This window comes from Atractosteus spatula, chromosome 7, assembly GCF_055471065.1.
Source record: "Atractosteus spatula isolate fAtrSpa1 chromosome 7, fAtrSpa1.hap1, whole genome shotgun sequence".
Classification (NCBI taxonomy): domain Eukaryota; kingdom Metazoa; phylum Chordata; class Actinopteri; order Semionotiformes; family Lepisosteidae; genus Atractosteus; species Atractosteus spatula.
The window spans coordinates 15,506,254-15,531,226 of NC_142712.1; the positions used below are offsets into that span (position 1 = coordinate 15,506,254).

Here is a 24,973-nt window from a genome sequence, read left to right on the forward strand (position 1 = left end):
TGCTATGCATTTCTCTCCAAATGCAAGGAATTATTGATTTGTAACAAATTGTACCAAATGCCCTTGTAGGTCTTACACTGTATAGATATAGAATTGCAAAGATATGTATCAAGTTTTGAAATGATTGTACTTCCTAAAGAGAAGGGATTTCTCGAGAAGTACCTGATATTATTTCCCACAAAGCTATTAATCATATCTGCATTTTTTAATGTACATGTAATTTAGTCTGGAAACTAAACCTCAGGAGAGTTAATTATTTTAACCAGCAAAAGAAGACATCAAAGAAGCATGTTGAAAAATAAGTGTTTATAAACACCTCATTCACCCAGTAGTACCATTTAGTTATATTATACCTACATTTATGTTTAATAAATTAGAAGATATAACATTCCTATTAATTTGTAACTTTGCCCTTGAGAAGCTTCAAATAACATTCTATTAAATGTATCCTCAAGTACTAAGTGAACATTATCTTGTGTGCATTAAATTTCACAAAAAAAATACTTAATGTGGAATAATCTTACAGTCTTTAAAAAGGAAGAAGATAAATTATTATCTATTACCCAAGGAAAGAAAAAGTTTGTTTGATTACCTAATAAATATTTTATTCAATAAAAATACAATTTACCGATATATGCAATTTAAAAAAATATGTTTTAAAGCTAAATATGGACAATAAAATATGTATTAATGTACATTTCCTAATGTTTATGTTTGGGAAACGTGTATAAAATTAAATGATTCTTAAAGGTTCAACTATTAAACTAAAACCTTTTTAAACCAAACTGAAACCCAAATAAATTTAGAGAAATAATTTTTAGAATCTTACACAATGTATAACCTATTAATAATCAAATTACACAAATACAGGAATAGTATAACTGTCACTTTTGTGTTTTGTGATGATAAAGATACAATATTTTTAAATCTGTTTGCAACATTTTGGAAAGATGCTTCACATTTATGTCTGAATATTTTAAATAGTCTTACCAAACTGTTAGGATTATTTGTTTCTATAATTTAGTTAAAAACTAAGAATAGAGTTTTTCTGCATTTTTTAATTTTGAACAATGAAATACCAAAACATGTTTTCTTTTCTGATTTCTGTCATTGTAAGAAACTAAAAAACAAATTCCTTTCTTGCCTTACATTTTTCAGAAAATTCAGAAACAATTGGAAAAGAAAGGTTATCAGTATAATTTATTTTGCAATATATAAGAGCGTAATTGTCACCCAAAACTGTACAGTATCTCGTTGTTTTTTTTCATTTTAATATTGATGTGTCTCCCAAAAAAGAAAATACTTAGTCTTTCAGTACACACATTTTTCTTTTTTTCTTTTGTATAGTAACATTTTTATCCCTGAAATATCTTGGTGCAAAATAGAAAAGTTATTTAACTGCAACTATTCTTTATAGGTGTAATAAAGTGGTCATAGCATCTGGTAAATAATACTGAATTTGGAAAAGCCCAGTGTTAAAAACTGAGAAGTTAGCTGGATGATTAAAAAGTTGAACTGATATCAACAACTGAAGTAAACCAGCCATTATCATAATACTTTAAAAGAAAGTCCAAACCTCCTCATCCACAAAACACATATTTTCCAAGTTATGATTTCCTGACAGATGTGGAAGAAATCAAATTAAATTGGAAAGGAAGCTTCTATCTCTTTTGTATATCTCTGAAAATGGAAATACTGTAGTTTTTCCTGTTGTTTAATTGAGTAGGTTTAAATGGTTGTTTCTTGACATTTCAAGCAAAAGTTCTGCTTTACATTTTCTGGAAAATATCTAATAAATATAAACTGATTGCAGTAACCTTGTTATTGTTGGTACATGTTTGCTGCTGTACTGTTGAATGTATTTCTAAACTGCAGAAGGACTTGGCTTTTTATTTGTACACTGCAACCTACCTACTTAAAACCTACAGTATTTCTATTAAATCTGTTTTTCTGTTTGCTTATCTGTTTTGTCTTCACAATGTTTGTATGTACAGTATAGAACATGCAGAGGTGCACTGTAGAAATAATCTGTTCTATTTATTTATCACCACACTTTCCCTATGGTTGAACTTTGAATTATATACATGATTTAATTGATATATTTCTGACATTTAGTGACTTACTAAAATTCAGTATTTTATTATTTATAGTTCAGCAATTTAGTACATTGTTTCACCTGATGATGTTTATGCTGTGGGTGTTATTCATAAAACTTTCTATCTGTTCTACCTAGGTGGCTAAAATTTATATTTTTGTGTCTTTCAGGACATTTTAGTTTATCAATGGTACAGTAATTTAATGTTGTGTCAGCAAAGCACTGTAGTGACATTTGGAATTAAATTTTATTTCTGTGAGTAATAGTACAGTACGTACAAATCAACTTTCAAGTTGACAATCAAGTTAAGGTTCTTTTCAAGGGGATTTATCAAATATTTTATCTTAATTTTGTCAGATTTTAAACTACAGAACAAAGTCGTTGTTCCTCTGTTTTTGATCATAATATAAGACAAAGGCTTCAGCTAAACAGATGGAATAGCTTTAAAATCTTTATTATCAGCTGAACGGAGAAAAAAAGAGATCCTCATGGAATTGTACAGTTACAGAGTTTGCAGAATCGCACTGTATACAATAGTTCCTTGGGAGTGTATCACATTACACCTACTGTACGTACAGTATTGTCATTTTATATTTATACACATCTTACATATCTATACGTATCTTATCTTATACATATCTTTCATGTAACATTTTGCACGTGTACATTAAATATCACCACCCAACTGTTTATTAGTTCACCTTAAATTAGGTTGTGAATTTAAGTCTTCTAAATCTTTTTAGATTTCCTTTGTGGTCACTGGAGCTCCTGGAACTTTGTCTTACATCTTTTTAACAATTCCACCTCTTCTACTGTATGCCAGTGTCTAACTTCCACAATCTTAAGCATTGTGTTGATGTATTTCTTGATGAATGTCTGAGCAAGATATTAACTTAATACTTCCAAAAGTTTCTTGTTGTCTTCAAAAAATCAAGTTTTTTATGTTTGACAATCCGTTTAATGGAAGTTATTAATTGAAGTTTGGGGCGACAGCAACATCAAGTCAATCTCAAACAGCTGTTCCTAATCACCATCATTACAGAAATTAGCTCTATACACTGTTTATTAAACACAAACCCTTTGCATTCATCTCCTCAGCTTTCCTCCTCCACCCCATCTCCACCTCACTGCTTCCCTCTGGTTCAGTCTGCTTTGAATTGGGTTCGAGCCTGCTAGTCCAATGGGCAGGAGGCTACCCATTAACCAAGTGGGTTAAGCCAAACCTATCTCACCAAATATTCACACAGCATTTAGTTCTCGATGTTGTTGTACCTAGGGAACTGTTATTTTCCTGTTACGATACTAAGAAATCTTGTATTATATATTTTAGCCTTTTTTGTATTTTTTCCTGTCTCTTGGAAATTCCAATATCCCTCTTTGCTTGTGCTTGCAGTTTAATAGATTCTTTTTCTTTCATCAGAGCCCGTGCTTTTTTTTTTAGAAAGTGCTCTCTTTTTCCCTTTATTTTTTTATTTTATTTAATTATAAAGCCATTTATGCATCTGCTTTCTAATCATTCATTTCATTTCTCTTTGGACGAACTGTTCAGTGCTTCTAGCTGAATATTGGAGCCCATTGTTAATGTTTACATAAAATACTTTGTGCTGCTTTTAAATAGTAGCTATTGACAGTACAGTTTCAAAGTCTTTCAGAAAGATTCGGTCCTTTCTATATTATTTCATTGCTTATAATGGCTACCTGAGAAGGCATTCTTTATGACCTCAAGTATTATGGTTTTGAAAATCACATTTTTATTATTTTTTGTAATTGATTACCCATTTTGTTGCCTAGTTTATACTGCATCTTCCATTTCAGATTCAGTGATTCCCAATGTGTATGGATGAGCATGTCCCCTCTATTTACCTCCAGATGTAGCTTCTGTCCTTTCAAAAATGCTTCCTGAAATGTTCCTATAAAACAGCCATGTGTCTGTAACTCTTTTATTTTTTCATGGAATAAGAAACTATGTTTACATTTTTCATTTCTGCTCTGAGAATCTTTAAGCACTTTTTTACACAAAGGCTTATGTTTATGCACAGCAAGCTTTGCACAGAAACAACCATGCTGTTGAAGCTGATAATGTGGCTTATTTCAAGAACTGCCTGAATGAACCCCATAGATCAATTAGGTCCTTGCAATCAAACAAGCTGCAGGAGCTAAATGACCTCCTTTGTCTGCAACCTTCCACAGGTTTTTAGATTAGATTTAGATCTTGATTATCAATAATTCAAAAAAATCACTTAGCCCTAGCAAAAATTGTTATTTGTCCTTACAATGAAAAAGGATAATTATGAATTGATGTCAATCCATTTTTTTCCAAAACCTTGTGAAGATGGCTAATTGTGAACCCCTCAGCACTGATCAACTGCTCTCTCTTTTATGAACACATCACAGATATATGTCTTTTGCACAATTTCCTCTCTTAGAATAAGACTTTCGGTTTTCTTAAATCTTCTGTCTTGCTAATTTGAACTCCTCAAAGCGTTGACTCTTATTTTGCATGTTGGCTTCTACTAGTTGCTTTGACATGCCAGTAATTATCTGCGTTTTACCCGAAAGTGGGTCTATTAATAAAGTAGAAAACTGTCATGGTGTTTTCTATTAAATGAATAACTCCCAAAGCTTTCTCAAGCTACACTAGCGTTTCCCACAGGATCACTACTTATTATTTCAGAAGGCTCATGGCTGACAAATGATCATTAATCCATTGTTTGGAAGATTTAATGCTCATTCATTGGTGACACAAAAACTGTTTATTTTATAGGTCTCTCAGTCAAAACTGCATCACATCATTGAAGCCTGGAGTTTTCAGTGATCTGCCTAAATTACAATGGCTGTAAGTATGATGAACAGAAACTGGAGCATATTATATTAAATGACATATTTGCAACCTTTTAACGAGAGACTGTTTTGGCAGCAATGTTTAAACCGTAATAATTACTGCAACTATAAAAGCCGAAAACTTTTCTCTTTAACAATTCAGTGCTTGATTAATAGTCCTCCTTATAAATATGTTTATCTTTTCTTTTGTAAGGGCAGTACATAAAGCTTAAGGAAAGATACTGTATAAGCTCTTGCGTGGGAGTGTTAGCTTTTAGAATGCGGTAGTTAATAGCCTTGGTATTTAAGGTTGGATTTTGTTATTTTCTCTTCTGTGATGCTAAAATGAATGTGTATTTCCAGTAAGGTTGGTATGAGAACACAGTGTGTATCTCAAGTGGAAGCCATCCCATGACCCAGCTTTCTCACTGTCACTATCACTGCATGCTTAACAACAGCAGTGTCTGTGTGTCAAAATGGTCCTGTAGCGCTGTGTGCACTAAACAGGTCATATCTGTCTCTAATTTGTTTCTTACATTGAGTATGAGATGCCTGATTTCGGTCACTCTTCAATTCAGCAGTGTACCTGTACGGGTGTGGAAAAAATTTAATCTCTCTATTGAACTAACTGATATTCTTTGTTTGTTTAGTATCAACAGCAGTTTCATCTTACATAGTGTTTGACTGTGCCAATGTATCACATAAAGGCTTTACCTAATGGAAGGAAAGGCCTAGACATTTTAACTGTCAGATACATAATTAGGGTAAAACTAGAATAATTTAAGCTTTGATTTAAAACAAAGCGAGAAATAGTATCTCCATTTTTTTTAACTTGGGCATTGTTCAGAATAGCAGGATACAGTATGTGCATCTTCCTATGAAAGTGTAGAAATTCAAAACACCAATCATTTACACTTTTGTGTATACTGTATGCATTTATTTTAAATATTAACATAGTGTTTTTATATTCTTTGTCCTGTGTAGTTTAAAACTATGCTTGAAGTCTGTTTGTCAGTATTATTATTGTACATTATTAAAGCATGTTTTAAAATTAAGAATATGCATTAAGTGCACATTATGCAGATCCAAAATTGTCATGATAAATCTAGTCCCATACAATAAATCTAGTCACATACAATTTGTACTAGTCAGACAAAGGATTTGTAAGAGATATAACTAATGAGACTCAGCTGATGCACGGTAAAAGTAAATTTTAAGAAAGAGTTTGGTCTATACTGAATTATTATTTTTTGTGAACTTATTTTCCACTTTGCAAAGTGTGACGAACTGGAGTTCACCATGCACTTTATTGACATAATCATTAATCTATTTTTCTTCTTTTGAACCCAGAATCCTTGATGATAATCCAATAAAGAGCATTAGTCAGCAAACATTTGCTGGGTTAAAGTCCTTATTTTTCTTGTAAGTATTATGCTTGGCACTTTCCAGCTCAATTGTCTACCTTTCTTATTGTGAAAAATATATGCGTACTGTGGTTCTGAAAGTTTTATGAATATGTCTGCGCTTGTTATAGTGTATTCAGGAATATCTCCATTCATCATCTTGATTACCTCAAAAGAAGTATTTCATTACAGTTATTCATCTAAAAACTCTGTAACTAGAACATATTTATGATCTCTTATTGAGGGAATAAAAACAAAGCAAAAAGCCATTGCACCTTTGTTCTTGGAACTGTATCTGCATTGTTCTTTGCATGTTTCTTGTCTTTCTGTACATACGTATTGTAGAAGCTCTTGTCTTTCTTTCACTATGGGCATTCTTTCCTGTTTTTTCTTGTTTTTCTAGATTCAATTTTGCTTTACTATACAGTATATACTCCTTTTGTCTGTTTTACGTCGTTAATCCGTCATGTGGTTATCTGTAATTTCTGCTGATGTTTGTACTGAGTGCTGTCTACTATTGTATCCAACTGCACAAGTCTTTAGAGACCTCAGAAGTGTCTGTCAATGAATATGAGGAAGGCAGCTCTTTAATATGTTATTTATCTTAACCTTTAGAATCACACACATCTCCCACTTTTGTTCCTTCTCAAAGGTTCGTTACAGTTCAGAATAAAACGTACCACATTTGCCCTTTTCCAATTATTAGCTTTTAAAAAAAAATAATCTTTTTTGTTATTTAGTATTGCTTTAAAAATTACCCAGATTGTCTTCTGTAGCTCTGTAGCAAAACAGATGAAATTATGCACTGAAGCCAAACATATATTTATAAATAAACAACAGTGCCTAATTTTTCCAAGATATTCTTTTAGGGGTGATGTGCCCATATCTTTGTGACTCAATTGCTGGATCATTTTAGTAGCTGCCTTAGTTGGGGAGTCTATAATGTGTTTTTGTCCTGTACTGTATATCAGAGCCTGCTAATTGATGTATCAGAGAAGTACCTTATTACTGTATTTTAAACTACTGCTGCTAATTCTATGTATTATTAAAATGACAAGGAATGTTTGAAGAACATTGTTAGTCTTTCTGAATGGAAACTATTCCTTTTTTAGTTATACACATATATTGTAAGTATAATATACACTGTATGGAAAATTATCATCTCATTCTCCTGTCTGCATTTACTTTTATCTATCTGGTTACTTAACCAACCATTCAAAGATTAATACAAGCAAGTTTGCGCAGAATTACAAGGTTTAGCATAAGAAATCTCATAAGAAATAATAACCTTTAATACTCTGACCACAAGTAATGTTGCACACAACCATACCTTTAAGCCAATCATTAGCATTCATATTCTTCTGTGTACCACAAAACCATGGTGTTATCTCTCTTCTCTACATTGATGGTACTGGCAGACTTAAAACTAGTTTGATTTCTGCTCCTTCCACACAGTGAGCAAAGCTTCAGCCACTTACTTCTGCAATTAGTAACTGTCTCATTTGTAGACGTGAAGTTTTCCAGGACTGTTTTATTGGTTCTGAAAGTGCTGTGTTTGTTCTTTAACACTTAGTAAGCAGAATTATATAATATTCTGTGGCAGCTACAGTACATGCATGACATGGTAGCTTAAGCAATGGAATAGGAGATGCTGTGCCTCAGCAGGAGTTTTAAACACATGTTCAGACTCATACACACTTGCCACCTTGTTGCTCGCAAGCGCATAAATTGCTCTGGCCGTGCTTTGTAATCTGTTTTATGTTGGGAAAATTCACTATTACAGGCGCACTTCTATAATAGGGCTCAGTGCACAAGAGCCTGTTACAGAAGATGGCGTCACCCCCTTGAAATCTACATAGTGTAGAATTCGCTCAGCAGGAGATCTGGCCGTTTGTACAGTATGCTATTAGTCCGCAGGTAACTGTGATCGAATCCTGGCAGGGATGGAACTGCATCTGTCACAGTTGCTAAAACACAGCAGGGAGCAGGCAGGCTGCCTTTTTTTCTTCGTTCTATATTCAGGGATTAAGCAGATTTAAATGGGTTCTCCCGGTTTTGCAGGTCCATGGTAAATAACTCACTGGAGCAGCTTCCCAAAGCAAAACTGTGCTCAGAGATGATGCTTCTTAACTGGCTGTAAGTATACTGTACAATATTGGCTGCTGTGTAGCTAATTAGCTTGAATGTTTTTTTTAGCTTTTTGAGTTATATAGCATTTTGCAATTCATTACAGCTGAGAACCCTGACATGTGGATTAACTACCGAGGCAGATGTTGCCAGTTCCAGAATTCTAGGTGTCACAATACAGTTAGAAAAGACAGCTTTTCACTTGGAGGGGCCTTTATGAACTGACATTTAAGAGCAGCACTTGAAATGTTATGCATTTTCCTTATCTTTTGACGTTGCTATACATTTTTAACATTTCACATCAGCTATATCCTTTTTAAATAAGGGGTGTCACTTAGCAATGTCAGTAAGTAGTCTTTGTTTTCACTTAAGGTTTTTAAACTTAAGTCTCTTTCAATTTATGAGAAGGTAAGAATACCTATTGAGAAGTTAAAGGCATACAACTTCAATGTCGAGGTTCACAAATAAACATAGTGTCACAATATAAGTAGAATTTGGGGTGAAGCACACAGAATAATTCAAACCTGCTCTAAATAGGGAGAATGAGCAGGTATGTTTTTTTTCTGTTTTGGCTGTTTGCAAATGTACTGTAAATGAATTATTACAACAAGCATAATTTCTGAAAGTACTTCCCAGTGCCGGAATGCCAGGAACTACACACTCAGACCTGTACCACTGTGATAATCATCATACTGGATCTTTTCCCTTCCTTGACATTTGATTAATCTTTTTTGTTGTTTTATTTTTGCACTGTCAGCTTGTGTTCACTGCAAATAACAATCTTTCCAGAAACATCTGTCAAGAATTATAATGCAGGACACCCATAATACACCAGGAAGACAGAAAATCAGAAATAGCCAAAACAAAATCCAGGATGGTATTGACTACTCACTAAATTTAATTATAACTGGTGTCTACATTATGGGAAGCATTTTTTCTTGAATAAAGAGAGAAACAAAAAAGTGCACAAAGATATTGATAATTTAATGTGATCTACATACAAATGGGCAGCACACTTTAAAATGCTGTAGTAATGCTGGTATTTGATAACAACATGTGCTGTCATCTACCTGGCACAATTTCAGCCCCAGGGCAGAAGTGATTTGTAACATAATGAAGTGAAACAGCTTTGATATAAGCAATGTGTTTTATAGTTTCTTAGCTGTGTTATGTTTTCCCAAAGTTCCAAAAAATCATGTCAACCATCTGCAATAAAACAGGTGAGAGTTTTAAGAGTACTTTAGATATACAGTATGTGTATTGATTCAGGCAGCCTTCCCAGGCATACAGTATACTGTATGTCTCTGCCAATTAAATTGAATCATAAAATGTAGTCCAATGAAACTGCATCAATTCACTTACATTATAAAGTGTACCTCCTTATTGTAAATGCCACATGTGTGTTTATGACCAAATGAGAAGGATAGCACTCATTTTAAAGTAATACTGCTATTATAAGGCCAACCAGTAAGGAAAAGTGAGGCGGGAACTATAACCACCCAAAGAATAAAGCTTGATTTAAGGATCCAAATTCCTCAATGACTCAAAAAATTATATGATATTCCAACTGTAAAAAGAGACTTTTGACTCTATTAATAAGGTAACAATTGAATAATTTTCCTCTGGTAAGAACAAAATAAAATCAAAAGGCATATAGTATTAATTCGTATTAAGTTATATTTGATGGCTAATGAACATTTTAAAGAAGTTGTAATATTCCAATTGAAAAGTTTTCCTACATATTAGCAGACATGGTATAATTCTTCTGTATAAAGAAGTAGAGTCAATACCAGAGGCGCAGCTCATTGGGTCAGAGCTCATCCCAGTTTCCATTCCGTTTCCTGGAGCATGTGACTCCCTCAACCCCTTCCCTATTCCCCACTGGATGGGACACCAGTCTGTCACAGGAATCACCCCCCAGCAATGCTGGTCCTTACTTATACAGCTGGATGGACTGGGACAACTGGGGGAAAATACTGTACAACAGCAGTGTCTGCAGTCCCCAAACCCACAGCCTGTTAGTCAGGAGGCCAAAGAATTATGCTATGCCACCCCTAGTAAGCCTCGTGTATACATGAATATACATACCTAGAGTCGATCGCAAGCATGTTGTTTCAGCTCGTTTTTCGTTCGTTACTAGTGTTTACCTCCTTCGTAGGCCCTACAAATTGTGTAGGGAAATCTTACACAGTAATACATGCCTTCCAGGTACCTCATGTTCTGAAATGTTACCAATGACTTGTCTTTGCTACACTAGTCTTTTCATATTAATGTGTGTTCGTACAGGAACAGACATTTCTTGTTCAGCTAGCAACTGAGGAAGGAAGAACATGTCACTCAAACCTCTCAGGACAGGAGCTCTTTGAAAACGCAGCCCTGCCACCCTTATTATTGTCTCGATTGTGTTCTTCAAGAACAGGTTGTGCAGACACGTTGGCACTGGCCCATTGTTGGGCTTGTTTGAAAGCGAGCTCTTAGGTGCTGCAGCATCTCCCAAAGAAAGACTGAAGGAACTGAAGGACTGGGGGGATTGAATGAGACCTTAATTCAGTCTCGGCACAATCTGGCACTCACATTCATGCACCTTGGCTTCATTTTGTTCTGGTAATATTTCAAAATAGTATCTGTGCTGGTTTGCCACATCTTTTAAGTTCTTATCTCTGCTATTCTTTGTATTCTAGGGACTTTTCGGGGAACAATGTCAAAACGATCAATTTTTCCACGCTCATGATGTGCAATGAACTTACTGTTTTGTGAGTAGACATCTGTTCTTACCATAAATAAAAATATATCTACTGTATACTGTATACAGTATCAGGACAGACACTGAGATTATACCCTGTTTATAGGCGTCGTATTGGAAATGTTTGTAATTCACCTTAAAACAGGTACTGTATAGGTTCTTTTGTTTTTTTAGAAAACAATTCTGTTATGGTGCTGTGTTTCACCTTCAGTTTTAAAATTAGATCGACTAAGATTAAAATTAACTAAGCAGCTTAAAAATGATATTGAAATACAACTCTTCTTAAACCTTTTTCAACCCACTCGAAGCTAAATCCAGTGGTATTATGTTTTATTTTGAACATAATATGAATTTAAAATAAGAATTCAGTCAGTTAAAAAAGGGGGTGGGTTGTAATCTTTTTAAAAAGAAGAAAATTTGCCAAACTGCAAACTAAGATTTTTTTAGGCAGCTTTTATAATGTGGAGTTTGTTACTTTAAGTTTCAGAAAAAGATACCCAGGATCTCTTGTGGAGATAACAATGTTAAAATATTTATCTTCGCAAGCTGTTGTAGAATTGAGTACCTGTACCCTTTGACTGTCCTCTTAGGTAAACTGTGCTTTGCACATTTCTAAAATCTTCAAAGCTACATTTTGTCTTATTGTTGTTAATACTTTATAAACAAGATTCAGTTAAGCTCTCCACTTGAGGTGTGATAAAAGACTAAATCTTCACAGTGTCTAGTCTGTTCCACATTCTTCCCTGTGTCCTTCATGTACAGTAACATGACAGGAAAAAATATTTTTGGAAAATACTTACAGAGCATTTCCAACAGCAATGTTTTGAAATGAGGTTAAATGATGGATCATGTTTCCAAATGAGGCCAGATGCTATAGTTTTTCTTTTATACCAGGTTAGCAATTCATTCTAGTCTGCAGTGTATTTTGGAATGTCAACTCAGTGTACTGTGAAAATGCACTTAAATATCTGTATTTTAAAACAACAGGGGTTAAAAGGTTAAACTTTCCTGTATAACACACTGAACTTCTGTAGGTTGCCATTAATCAGATGCTGCCTGTGAGTTACTAGACTGGAGAGAAGTTTTATGTTAGTTCCACTTCAGTCTTTCTGAACCACTACCAGCAAAGCAGATAATTAACCAAAATACATGAGCCTCACAGATAGTGTCATTACTAATTCAAACACGTCAATCAGAGCATCAGCGTTGAAACATGTTTGTATTTCGAAGCATGAAAGGAAACATTTTCCTATTTTTCTGTTTGTATAATGGTTATCAAGTGTCTTGTTTGTTTCTCTTTGCTGGTTAACTGTCAAATAAGTTCACAGTGCAGAAATTCTGTACAGTAATGTGCATGCGATAAACTTAAAAAAACAAATATTGTATGATGAAACGGTAGTTTCTCACGACATCTCAAATTAATTGCCTGATCCATTTTATTTTTTTCTTTACTGGTTCTCTGAAAATCCTGATGACTTCTGAAAGCACTGAAAGTGTTTGGGAAACACTAACTTTTCTAAGTTTTCAGTTTGTAATATTTCTGTAAGATTTACTGAAAAGCAGCATTAGTACCTAATGTAATTTCTACTAACTACTGTACTAAGTCAAATTAATCAAATTCATGTGATTTTATTTTACAGATCGCTACATGGCAATAAAATAGAATTTCTTCAAGAAAATACATTCCAGCCACTCAGAAGACTCGAAGAACTGTAAATACTCACTTTTTCAATAATGCATTGGAAAGCTGTTGTATTAGAATGAAAATCTGCTGTTGACGGAAGATGTTTTTTGACTGCTGCCATTCTTGAAAATTGTTGTTTTGTTTTATTTTATATCAGAAAATCAGGAATAGGTTTATCTTATTATTCAATGAGATATATATAGTTATTGTTTATTCTGTTTAATTCGTATTCTTCTTATACTGTATAATATAACAATCAGCATAACAGAACTGCATATGCTTTTAGACAGAACTTAATAATTCTGAGAGCTACCAATTCATCTAAACTTACTGGACAGGTGAAGTGGAAAACTAGCAAATATGCGTTTACTTTTGAAATAGTCCCTTGCAAATCCCCAAAAAGGTGTTTGAAACTTCCATAAAGGATTTGTTTTGTTTTTTTGTTATGTGTTTCTCATGCTGTTCCTGTTTATCTCCTTTCCTTTATTATCCAGAGATATATCAAGCAATAGGATTACAGAACTACCATACGATATCTATAAGGACTTAAAATCCCTACAGAAACTGTAAGTTTCATAAGCTATGACTCAGGTCTGTGTATTACATACATATTTATGAATTGGAAATGTGTGTAGTGTATACTGTATATAAACTGTATGTGTGGTATATTCAAAGAGAAAGCAAACTACCTTCTTTAAGTCTTTTTATTCAATGTAAGTACAGTACAAATTAGCATTAGCATTATTTAGGTTGGTACACCAAAAATAAAATGAAATCAACTGCCAGTTTTTGGGGATTGCCATCTAACATTAACAGAGAGAGGAATAAAATGTAATATGTAAGTATAGGTGTTCATCCAAATTTTTCAACACTAGTTTTGCGAAACACAGCATGTTGATCTTTATCACAATGAAAATATCTGCTTAGCAAAATTCAGTTTCCATTCAGTTTTGGCAGTGAAGCAATACCATATCAGTATTCCTTACACGGTGCCTCCTATGTGACCAGCCCAAAGAATTTTAGTGGAATTCAGGAAAGACATCTACATACTTCCTCATAACTGAACAAATTATTCTACAAATTATTTTTGCTTTAGTGTTTTTTTTAAACAGGAATGCTTCTTAGTCTTTTTTTCTAAACCAAGGGCAAAATATGGTAATAGCAGTAAAACCCAAAGAATTTTTTTTACATTACAGAAATATGTCGCATAATCCACTCAATCACATACATCTTGGTCAGTTTGATCATCTTTACCAGCTCAAATCCTTGTAAGTAAAAAAATTACATTATCTTTATATGTTCATATTTACTGACAGTAATTATTTTTTGTTTCAGACAAAATGTACAGTAGGTGTTACTAATAACCAGTAGGTGCCAAAATGCAACTGTTATGTTGTACTGTATATTAAGAAACAAAAATTTAATGCTGTAGCTGCGCATTTTATGCTATTAGCGTATTTTTTTTAAATCTGTAGAAATGATGTAGCAAACCTGGAGGCTGTCTCAGCAGTTAATGTGATGTAAGTGCTAGAGGCTCCAGTGTAATGTGTTTATTCAATGTGATGTAGCATGTAATTTTCTTTTGGAGAAAGCAACAGATCTGCTTGCAAGCAAAACAAGTTACATTTTATAAGAGGAGTAAAGATGTCCTTGCATTTTTTTACTTTTGCAAAGAACGGTTGTGCCCAATAAGGCATTGCACTACTTAGCAGGGAGGTGATGAATTTCCATCATGCAATGGCAAGTAATTAATTTTAAATTGTGCTTATTCCTCAGAGTAATGGAGGGCATAGAAATCCCAAACATACACAGCAGAATGTTCCAGCCCATGAGGAACCTGTCTCACATGTATGTACTGACATCTTCCTGAGGGCTTTAGAAAATGTCAGACCATGAGGAGAGTTGCTTTTAATTCATTGATTAAAAGTGTGATTTCAGTGGATAGTTAGATTTAAAAATTGGTTCCCCTTAAACAGAATTTTTTTCTCAGAGGTTTTTTACAGTGTAGGTATAGTGTAAAATATTAACCAGACAAGTTAAGCGAAATATATGAGATTATATGTTTGAGAAAGCTCCAGTAGCAGTTTAAATAGAAATATACAGTATGAGATTATATGTTTGAGAAAGCTCCAGGAGCAGCTTAAATATAAAAATCTTTAAATCTGTGTTTGTGAATACACAGAAGAGTGTTTAATGCATTGAAGTGGAGGTATTAGGGAACAGAGCCCAAAACAAAAATTACCTTTCAGTAAAGCCTGTGCATTTATCCTGATAAAAGCTTATTTGGCACAGATTGCATCTGATACATAGTCAGGTTTTTAACCTAAAAGAACATTGCTAGAATGAACGACAAACCTCACCTTTAATTGTTCTTCATTTATTTCTAGTTCAGTTAAGGGTTACGTTGCTTCTCATTATTATATGCGTTTCAGATATTTTAAGGAGTTTCAGTACTGCTCCAGAGCTCCTCATGTACGGATGTGCAAGCCCAATTCTGATGGGATTTCTTCCTTTGAGGACCTTCTAGCAAATATTATCCTCAGAGTTTCTGTCTGGGTCATCGCTTTCATCACCTGCTTTGGCAATGTCTTTGTCATCTGCATGAGGACCCTGATAAGAGCTGAGAACAACCTCCATGCCATGTGCATCAAGGTTTTGTGCTGTAAGTACTGGTCATTACTATAGAAAATGTGTCTCTTCTGTTCCACTCCTATAAATTGAATTAAATAAATGAAATACACAAAGCACAACATTCTTTCAAGTAACAAGTAATAGGTTTATTCCAAGCTGAAAAGAGAAGAAAGAAAACACAACATTTCAGCCGTGGAGCCTTCTTCAGGTGTGAGCACCCTCACCTGAAGAAGGCTCCATGGCCGAAACGTTGTGTTTTCTTTCTTCTCTTTTCAGCATGGAATAAACCTATTACTTGTTCCTTTGCAGCCTACACATGCTGACGCAGCTACCCACCTGAACCTATTTCAAGTAGTTTGGTAAAATTCTAATAATGAAGAAATAAACTGATGAATATAAAGGATGGCGTACTTAATTCATTGGCATTAACTCATCTGGCTGAGAAAATGACAGTGTTGGTTGAAGATCAGCACTGTCACAACCCCCTTCGCAAGGAATGAACCAGGGAGACAGACAGCAGTAGTAAACCTAGAATGAAGAAGGGGAACTAGAAAACATGCAGGGAGACAAACAAGCAAGTATTAATATGTGAGCAAGAGTAATATTAGAAACAACTGTGACACTAGTTGCCTATAAACATACCTCTTTGAAAAGAAAATGTTTTTTAAAGTGTGAGCGGTAGCTTATTACCTAGCACTGCTGGAATATATTGGATAACTAATATGCAAACCCTGTGCAAAAACAGTTCTCTCTTTGCCATTTCTAAGGGTCACTGATAAGTACGTAGCAGCTGACATTGCAGCCAGGAAATGGCTCATTGCAAGTTCCACATTATTTTCAAGATTCATTTTCTTTACAAATTTTGGAAATAAGCGTCGGACAATAGGACTTGCTACCACTCTCTGGTGATATAAACAATTCTTTGGCAAATTCTTTCTAAAAAAAATGCTGCACAGCTCTTTGATAAATCGGTATGCAGTGATGTTAGGAACATTGAAGAAAAAAGAGCATACTAAAAACATTAATTGAAATAATACTTTGCAGCTCTTACAATATACAGTCTTCTTCTAATACATATTATTGGATTAGCTTTTCATACAGCAAAATACTGAATTGTTTTAAACTGACTTGCAGGTGCTGACTGCTTGATGGGAGTATATCTATTCTTTGTTGGGGTATTCGACGTGAAATTCAGGGGAGAGTACAATCGAAATGCTGAGCAGTGGATGGAAAGCCTTGAGTGTCGCACAATAGGATTTTTGGCTATGCTCTCCTCTGAGGTGTCTGTGATGCTCCTAACGTACCTGACGCTGGAGAAGTACTTAGTCATTGTCTTCCCTTTCAACAACACTCGCCCGGGAAAATGCCAGACTCTGATCATGCTGGCATCCATATGGCTCATTGGGTTTTTCATTGCTGCAGTCCCTCTGCTGAATGAGGATCTGTTTGGCAACTATTATGGTCGGAATGGGGTCTGTTTCCCTCTTCATTTAGACAGTCTGGAAAAGCCTACAGCCAAAGGGTATTCTACAGGAATATTCCTGGGTGAGTATGATCCTAAACACGTGAATAAATAAAGTCAGCTGAAGCAGGTAAAAATATTTTAAATGTGCTTTACCTACCACAGTTTCTTTGTGTTGTGTAAAGTGACTTCGTGGTTCTTAACTACAATTGCTTTGATGATATAATGAAAGTGTTTGCCCCACAGGCACCATGAGTGCCAAAAGAATACACCAGCATTATGTGTGGAATCACCAAACCAAATTACTACGTTTTTAAAATTCCACCTTTTTCTGACCATATTTTGCAAAAACACTGCAAAAACTTTCAGTACTGTTTTATACTTTTTGCAGAACACTAGCTAGGATTTGTATGGTCTGACAATTGTGTCACAACATTAAAAGTACTGGCCCAAATAAAATTAGTCCTTGAACAGATTTTCTTTCAGTAATGCAAAATATGGTGTTGTGAAATCAGGTCCAAGTCACGGGCAGTATTGTATATTTAATTTAATTTACATAAAGAATCGATTGTTTTCCTTGCCTGTATTTACATGGAATTCGAAGTAATTCTACTTACAATAGCACTGCTGCAGTTTGAAGCAAATTGCATGGACTGTGCATGGGCAGATGAAAGACAGTAATTAATAATATAAACTTGATATACTGAATACTGTATAAATGAGAAAAAAAATCATTTTATGGTGAAAGTAGAACTTAAAACTTTTTCAATTTGATTAGAATAGAAATTAAAAACCAAAAGCTGTCTTTAAAGTTGATTTCTACCACCTAACACTGCCTTTCATATTAATGATAGAAAATTTTCAAAACTGAACAATAGTCTACCTGCTTGCTGGGTGGTATAATGGGGAAAAAGAAGTCAATAACAGCCATCAGAAGGATTAATTTACTGAAGTCTTTTTAACTGGAAAACAGATTGGGACTAAAAGCCTCTATTATTTCATTTTCTGAATGAAACTGTACAGCATGTGGTAATTCCATTGTGCTGGAATAAAGCAATAAATGAAGCCCTAAAATGAAGACATTTCATATGTAAAGAAATATGATAGCTAGCTTGATAGTTAGATAAACAGGTGTTAAAAAATCTTTGCCTTGCTTTTTTTCTTTGAAACTTTCAGTCCTATTTTGCACTTTGGTATTTTTGTGTACTTTGTGACCATCACCAGGGTAAACAGTTTGAATTTTGTTGTTCATTTTTGTACATGGAGCTTTGTGTAAAATATATGGTTCCTGCATTCCTTTAAAACCAGAGAGTAAAAGTCAGTCAAGACCAGCAGGGACCTCATGTTGCTCTTCCTCCTGTCTATTTAGGGCTCAACCTGGTTGCCTTCCTCATCATAGTCTTCTCCTACACAAGCATGTTCTACTCCATCTACACGACGGGCCTGAACACCACAGACACACGGAGTCGCCTCCACAAGGACGTAGCGGTTGCCAACAGATTTTTTTTCATTGTTTTCTCTGACGCCCTCTGTTGGATTCCTATTTTCCTAGTGAAACTCCTGTCTCTGTTGAAGGTGGAGATTCCAGGTCAGTAAAACTCCTTCTGCTCCTTCAGAGAGTGCGCTCTGAGGTGGTACAGATGAAACCTGGCCGATTAATCAAACCGCTCGCAGTATTTCTCACCACAAGTGTGGCCTGAAGTGCTCTGATATAGAGAGCAATAAAATGCAGTGCTATTTATTCACAGGAAGAACCATCTATTTCATTTTAGGTGTATAATAGCTACACGAATCTAGTTATATTCTCAATCTGTTACAACTGACATTTAATTTTCTGCTATTTAGGAAACAATTAAGTCATTTTATGGGAGGCAGTTATTCCAAAGAAAATGTTTTTTTAATACTTAAGTAATGTGATAAATGTAGTACCTGAGAGGAAATGAAAACATATGGCAGTATGACCTATGAAATATGGAGTCCAATACACTTTGTCTTGCCTTAGGATTCATGAATGTGTTATATAGCTGAGTATGCAGCATGAGTAATGTGGCTGAATAAAGTACCATTGGGTGATTTACATCTTCATGCTAAAAAGCAGCCGCAAAAAAAAAATACTTGTGCACGTGCAGTACAAATGCCTGCGTCTTCCTGAAATATGTCAACACAATAATATTTCTCATGTCGAATCCAGCTCAATTAAATATAATGGATTTCAAAAGCATTGGAAAAGAGTTAAGTGCGTATAGGAAAGCAGCCATTATTCAGTCAAAAGGCTGAATTATTGTGAATTAAAAGCAGTCATTCTTAATGCCCTCAGGGAAAGTGTAATCCTAGTAATCACATAGCAAGCGTTTGATTAATGTACTCAATTCTTTGTATCAGTACAAGCAGACTCCCACTAGCAACAGCCTTTCCTCATTGGGAATTTGTACACAAAGTAGTGTAAATAAATTATTAAATTGCATTTTTTCACCTTGACAAATGTACAACCATTTCCTATAATTGTTTATAAGATTATAAGTTGACAGAAAGGAAGACTATTTTAGGTTTTCTGAACTGATCAAACAGAGCATTATTTTATTTCCAACAGCAAACAGTGACATTGTCCTAAGATACCACACATTCAAGTTACTGCTTCACATATACTGTACCAGCGTTAAGGCTGAACTGGCAGTTTGCTAAATTAACCGGACTGGCCCGTTTACACCCAAAAGTCACTTTTGAGTAACACCGTAATGCAAAGCTTCATGAAAATGGTATAAAAAGTGTCCAACAATTTTCCCCCAACACATTTTCTGTAAGAAATTTCTCTACAAACAAACCATAAATCTACAGTACAGTATATACAGTACCTGTCACCTATATTATCTTTTATGAGATGATCCTTTCTCACACAGGACTTTGTCTTTAAATTTTGAACCACCTGAAATGTAATATAGTGAGACAGAATCTCCAGTGTTTATCTGAAAAACAACAACTAAATCAATGCAGATTTTTAAAATCATGCCATTGTTAAAAAATCCCATCTCAGCAGTGATTTATGTGAAGCATCACACAGTTTGAAATATAAGGAATTCTTAGAGACAGCGATTTGGTGTCAGGCCTTTCCAGATGAAAGCCTTGCAGGGCTTAAAGCTCTTTCTCTTCCTGTTGACAACTGGGTCTTTCTGTTCCACAAGAAAGCTCCCCACAATTTCAAAGACCAGGAAGAAGCTAGAAAGATAAGAAGAGGGTGGAAAGATTTACATTTTTTCCAGACCATTTATAGTACATCTTTGCACATTTCTTTCAGCTTGAAGGAAAATGAACATGTCCTCCCTAATCCCATTATTTATTAGGAAACAAACACAAAAAACCTCTGGTAGACGCCTGACATCATTCCCACATTTTTTGGTAGATATTTTCCCACAATGGAACATCTGTTTTGGAGTTTGATTACAGGATGCGCAATACTAGAAAAAAGACTAGCCTGTCAAGAAAAACTGGCCACATGACAGGATGTTTTAATTCATTTAAATTGGGAAAAAATAACGTGGAAGAAAAGTTATTTTGTACTATTTGTCCTCCTGTAAATGTTTTTTGAGCGATTTAAGTTGTCAAAATGAAAGACAATTTTAGATTTTTTAACTGATCAAGCAAGGTACAGTACCTTATATTTACTGTATATTTAATATCTACCGTATATTTATGTTATATACAGTACAGTATATTCCCAACAGCATACACCAATATTCTCCAAGCTAGTTGTAGCCACAACTATGTGACATTTGAAGGTAGGAGTGTACAGTAAATGTTTGAATTCGTTCTGCGGTGCCATTGTGAGAATACTGCAAAATGCGCTTATTTACGAGTTGTGGGGCTAAGGGTTTCAGGATTATTTAGTGGAGAATCAGTCTCGAAGGGCTTTTAAAATGATTCTGCAGCTTTCTCCTCTCACACACAAACAAAAAAAGCTTTCTACAGTTCACGTAATAGCTAGTGCTTTGCATTGACGCAGTATATTACAGATACATTATGGTATTAATTATTGTATATTAAAGTGACATCATGGCGTGTTTTATTTTTATTTCATTGGATGTCAGCCCTGGGTTTCCATAAATTATCTGTGACAGTTCTATGTATGTGTTCTCACAGGAACCATAACCTCGTGGGTGGTGATATTCATTCTGCCCATCAACAGCGCCCTGAATCCCATCCTCTACACACTCACCACCAGCTTCTTCAGAGAGCAAGTGGAAGTGTTGCTCTGCAGGTGGCAGAGAAATGCCGAACACAAAAAGGACAGGAAGAGCCTGACCACCTCTGTCATATACATGGATCCCTGCAAACAACCCTACTACCACCAAGGACTCCTACAGCAGATCTCTATTGGGGAGATGAATGCCAAGTATGGATTATGAGTAAGGAGTATAATTATAGTCCTTAAGAATGAACCAACAATATTGTTTTCCAAGGATTACTTTTCCTTGCATGCCTGCAGAATTATACAGACAGCAGGCTCACTTTTCAACTGGCACCCCCGACACTCTGTGTGTGAATTTCATCGATGCTGAAGACCTTTCCCATTATAATTTGATACCGTCCACTCCAGGCAGACATTACCTGAGTGCGGAAAATGTATATAATTGTGGAGAGGAGGTGCATTTCATTGTTTCATTTTCAGTGCTTCTGAGACTCAACAACAGACTAATGACTGTATTGTTTACAAGCAAGGTTTTGTATGAATTGTTGTTGTTTTTTAAAAGGGGGGGTGTTCCCGTGAAGGAAAATCTTGAGCGTTCTTCACATGTGAGGGACTCTCATCTAAAAACCAAAACTTGTTCTATTTCAGAATGTGTACAGTCTGAAAACATTTTACATTTTAGAATGTGTACAGTATCTAGACGAATGTAAATAAAAGACAAAGTGCTTCATTTGTACAAGCAAACATGTCGTGTGACTCAAACTGTGGTTTTGAAAGCCCAACAATTGCCTGAGACGGATATACTTGTCATCTTTACAAGTGTGAATTATTTAGGCTCCGAGTTGTTTCTGTTTGTTTTTTAAATTAATTATAAATTCTTTGCCTATTCTGCAGTTTGTTGGAATCCTTTACCAGTGGAATTCCTAATAACTTAGGTCATGCCAATCCACCAGCATTGAAAAAATCTCCCAAAATATTTGCTTTTCCATGAAAATAGTATTTTCCCAACGCAGGTTTTTTTTTGTGTGTTTTCTTGTTTACATTGTTCTTTTACTTTGATTAATAGTTCACAGTTCTCTTTTTTCAAGGCTTTTACAATGAAGATTTACCTACGGGTAACCTGTTTTATAAAATGAATGACAAAAAATAAGAATTAATAGTGACCAGTTTTTGTTGTAATTGGGTTTAAAAAATGCAGCCGACAGCTCAGGAGTTTTAGAGAAACCCCAATCAATGTACAGTACCTAACTGAGAGAAAAAGAAAAAAAGGCATTTGCAGATGTATTTGTGCTTTAACCTTGAGTCTTGGCTTGAAGGATGATAGTCCCAAACTCCCTAGAAAATAGGCAACGTATCGCAGCCTTCATTGGGTTGGTGGAGGTGTGTCTGCGCATGGAATGCTGGGATGGAAAGTCCCATACTTATTTGAGACCCCCTAGCGAACCAGTGATTGGCTCTAGCTGGGATCTGTCTCTCTCATAAAGTTTCATTATAAACACCTTTCTCTGTCCATAGTGAAAGACTGTTAGTATAGTGCATTGTAATCCATTGAAGGAGTTCCTGAGGAAATGCTTTCAGTACCCTCTTCCACCTCTTCCACTTACATATTGTTTCTCAAAACCAAGTGCAGATTATAGTCTAATATATTTTGCACCTATGCAATTTAATGTTACAGAACATTAAATGTTACATTTTGTATGTGAACAATTTTTATCATACAAAATGTTCTTTCTATATCATTAATTATCTAATGAAAAATCAGACAGCTCTTTAGAGTTGGAGAGATTAAAAATTTACAATAAACTGAACAGAAATCTCCAAACATGAATTTACAGTGTTCTCAGAATAAATGATAAAATTGACCTAAATGCAGTCCACTCCTTAGAGCTCCTGGTACCTCAGATTCCAGAAAGAACACTTGTGTTCCTAAGAGTTAATATATTTTTAAAATATTCTTTGATGTGATCTATAATTACAGTATTCTGCAACCCTTTCTTTTTTTCCCATTTTGTCATTGTTTTCTATTAGTTCATACTATTTTTAGAAAGCAGGAGACTTCTACAAACTCTAACTGAAACACCAATATGAACATTGAAAGCTAAATAATTAAATGTAAAATAACACTGTGAAAAATATCATCATAAAAATTGAACACTAGCCTTCTTGTTAAGATCTTCATAGAAAATTCATAAAACTAATCTCTAAATGATTGTATTCGATTGCATTATTTCACCCACGCTACAAAGTGACAATCTTTCACTGCTTAAAAAATATATATTTAATCCATAATTTACTATTGATTCACATTGATCTGGTTATTGATTAACTAAATGAAAAATCCATTGTGGAGCCTGTAAAAAAGCTCCACATTTTTTGCAGCACATCATGAAAATGTTGAACATTGTGTCATGAAAGAGAACACACCATGTCTTTAATCTCTTCTTAAGGTCAAAACTGAGACTTTTTTATGTGCCCTAAAGTGCTTTTTGGTAACAGTTCGTTCTAATATGAGGGTCTGCCATCAAGCACAAGCTGCATATCATCTGAAGAACCCCTCTCTAAGAAAGTGTTGATTTGGAAGGAATTAGTGATATCTGTGAAATATGAATATGAGCTTTTTTTATTTCCTCTGAACCAGGGTCTCTTGAATAATGTGACAGCAGTTGCTGGCAAAGGAAATCTCAGAAAAAATCCAGAATGAAGTAGAAAATCTTCAGTTCCTTTGAAGAAGCACAATTACAGCATTCCTCACACAAATCTCCTTCTGACACTTTTGATTATTAAGCAAATTATTCCAGGACCAGAGTTACAGATCTGAGGCACTATCTGCGTGGAGTTTGTATGTTCTTCCATGTTCACATAGACATCCTCCCATGGTCCAAAAACATACTGATGGGTGAATTGTCTTTTGAGAAAACTGGCCCTGGTGTGAATGTGTACTGTACATATATGTGTCTGTCCTGCAATGGGCTGATGACCCATCCAGGGTATACCCTGCCTTGCTCCCCTTGCTTGCCAAGACAGGCTCCAGCTTCCCTGTAACCCTGAATTGGTTAGAAAACAGGTGGATTGGATGGGTTGGAAATGCAATGTATTAATCCTGCGGAATTGCCAGAAATCTGGTCCTGGAGGACTAGAATTTTTTTATGGGTCTCTTTAATCTGTCACCTGATGGGCATCTGCAGCAGATGGTTAATGTGACCAGTTACTGCAAGTAATTAAAATTTTAAGAACTGAGGTCTTGTTTTCTCAAAGACGTGGCTTTGTGCATTCAGTTTTAGAACTTTGAAATCTGTCCATACAAATAATTATCTGTCTTTCATTATTTATCCTTAACATTGACTTAAAAATCAAAGGACTAGGTCTCTAGCCCTGGTCCAGTAGGTTTTATGGGTAACCTCAATTTCTGAAGATCTATATTGGCCATTTAAATTATGCTAAATTTAAGGGTTGATTGCTTAAATAAAATAATTTAGACATCATTTAGAACACAAATCTGATAGCCCTCAGCTCTTAAGAACCAGTTCCCTTAATTGAACACATTTCTTACTTAATTGAACAATAACTTTCAAGTGTTCCTAATCTTTAAAAAGCCAGTGATTTAGGCAGACCTAAACTAAGTTGGGACTGAAGTAGAATAAATGCAAGTGGTTATGTACATGTCTGCCATGATCAATTTCTGTTAATTATATGTATTAATGATTCACAGTGGAGATGCTTTAGAGCATTCATATAAAATTGCAAAGTAAATAAGTGCTTTGCTGTTCACTACTAGTTCAATACTGTGTATTTTTCTCAAGATGGTAAATAACTGTAGCAGATGCA

At 34.8% G+C, this 24,973-nt stretch overlaps 1 protein-coding gene across 1 annotated transcript in view; it reads left to right on the top strand.

Annotated features, from left to right (window-relative positions):
* The window catches only part of LOC148830630 (relaxin receptor 2-like), a 39,204-nt gene extending 17,170 nt beyond the window's left edge, over positions 1–22,034 (top strand). Inside the window, exons 7-18 of the mRNA XM_088921084.1 lie at positions 4,860–4,931; positions 6,266–6,337; positions 8,380–8,454; positions 11,127–11,198; positions 12,829–12,900; positions 13,367–13,438; positions 14,069–14,140; positions 14,649–14,720; positions 15,305–15,534; positions 16,638–17,048; positions 18,335–18,553; positions 21,100–22,034. Coding sequence (XP_088777210.1) covers positions 4,860–4,931; positions 6,266–6,337; positions 8,380–8,454; positions 11,127–11,198; positions 12,829–12,900; positions 13,367–13,438; positions 14,069–14,140; positions 14,649–14,720; positions 15,305–15,534; positions 16,638–17,048; positions 18,335–18,553; positions 21,100–21,365 — 1,705 coding nt within the window. The 3' untranslated portion in view covers positions 21,366–22,034. The remainder of the gene's footprint in view (positions 1–4,859; positions 4,932–6,265; positions 6,338–8,379; positions 8,455–11,126; positions 11,199–12,828; positions 12,901–13,366; positions 13,439–14,068; positions 14,141–14,648; positions 14,721–15,304; positions 15,535–16,637; positions 17,049–18,334; positions 18,554–21,099) is intronic.
* The last annotated feature ends 2,939 nt before the right edge of the window (positions 22,035–24,973 follow it).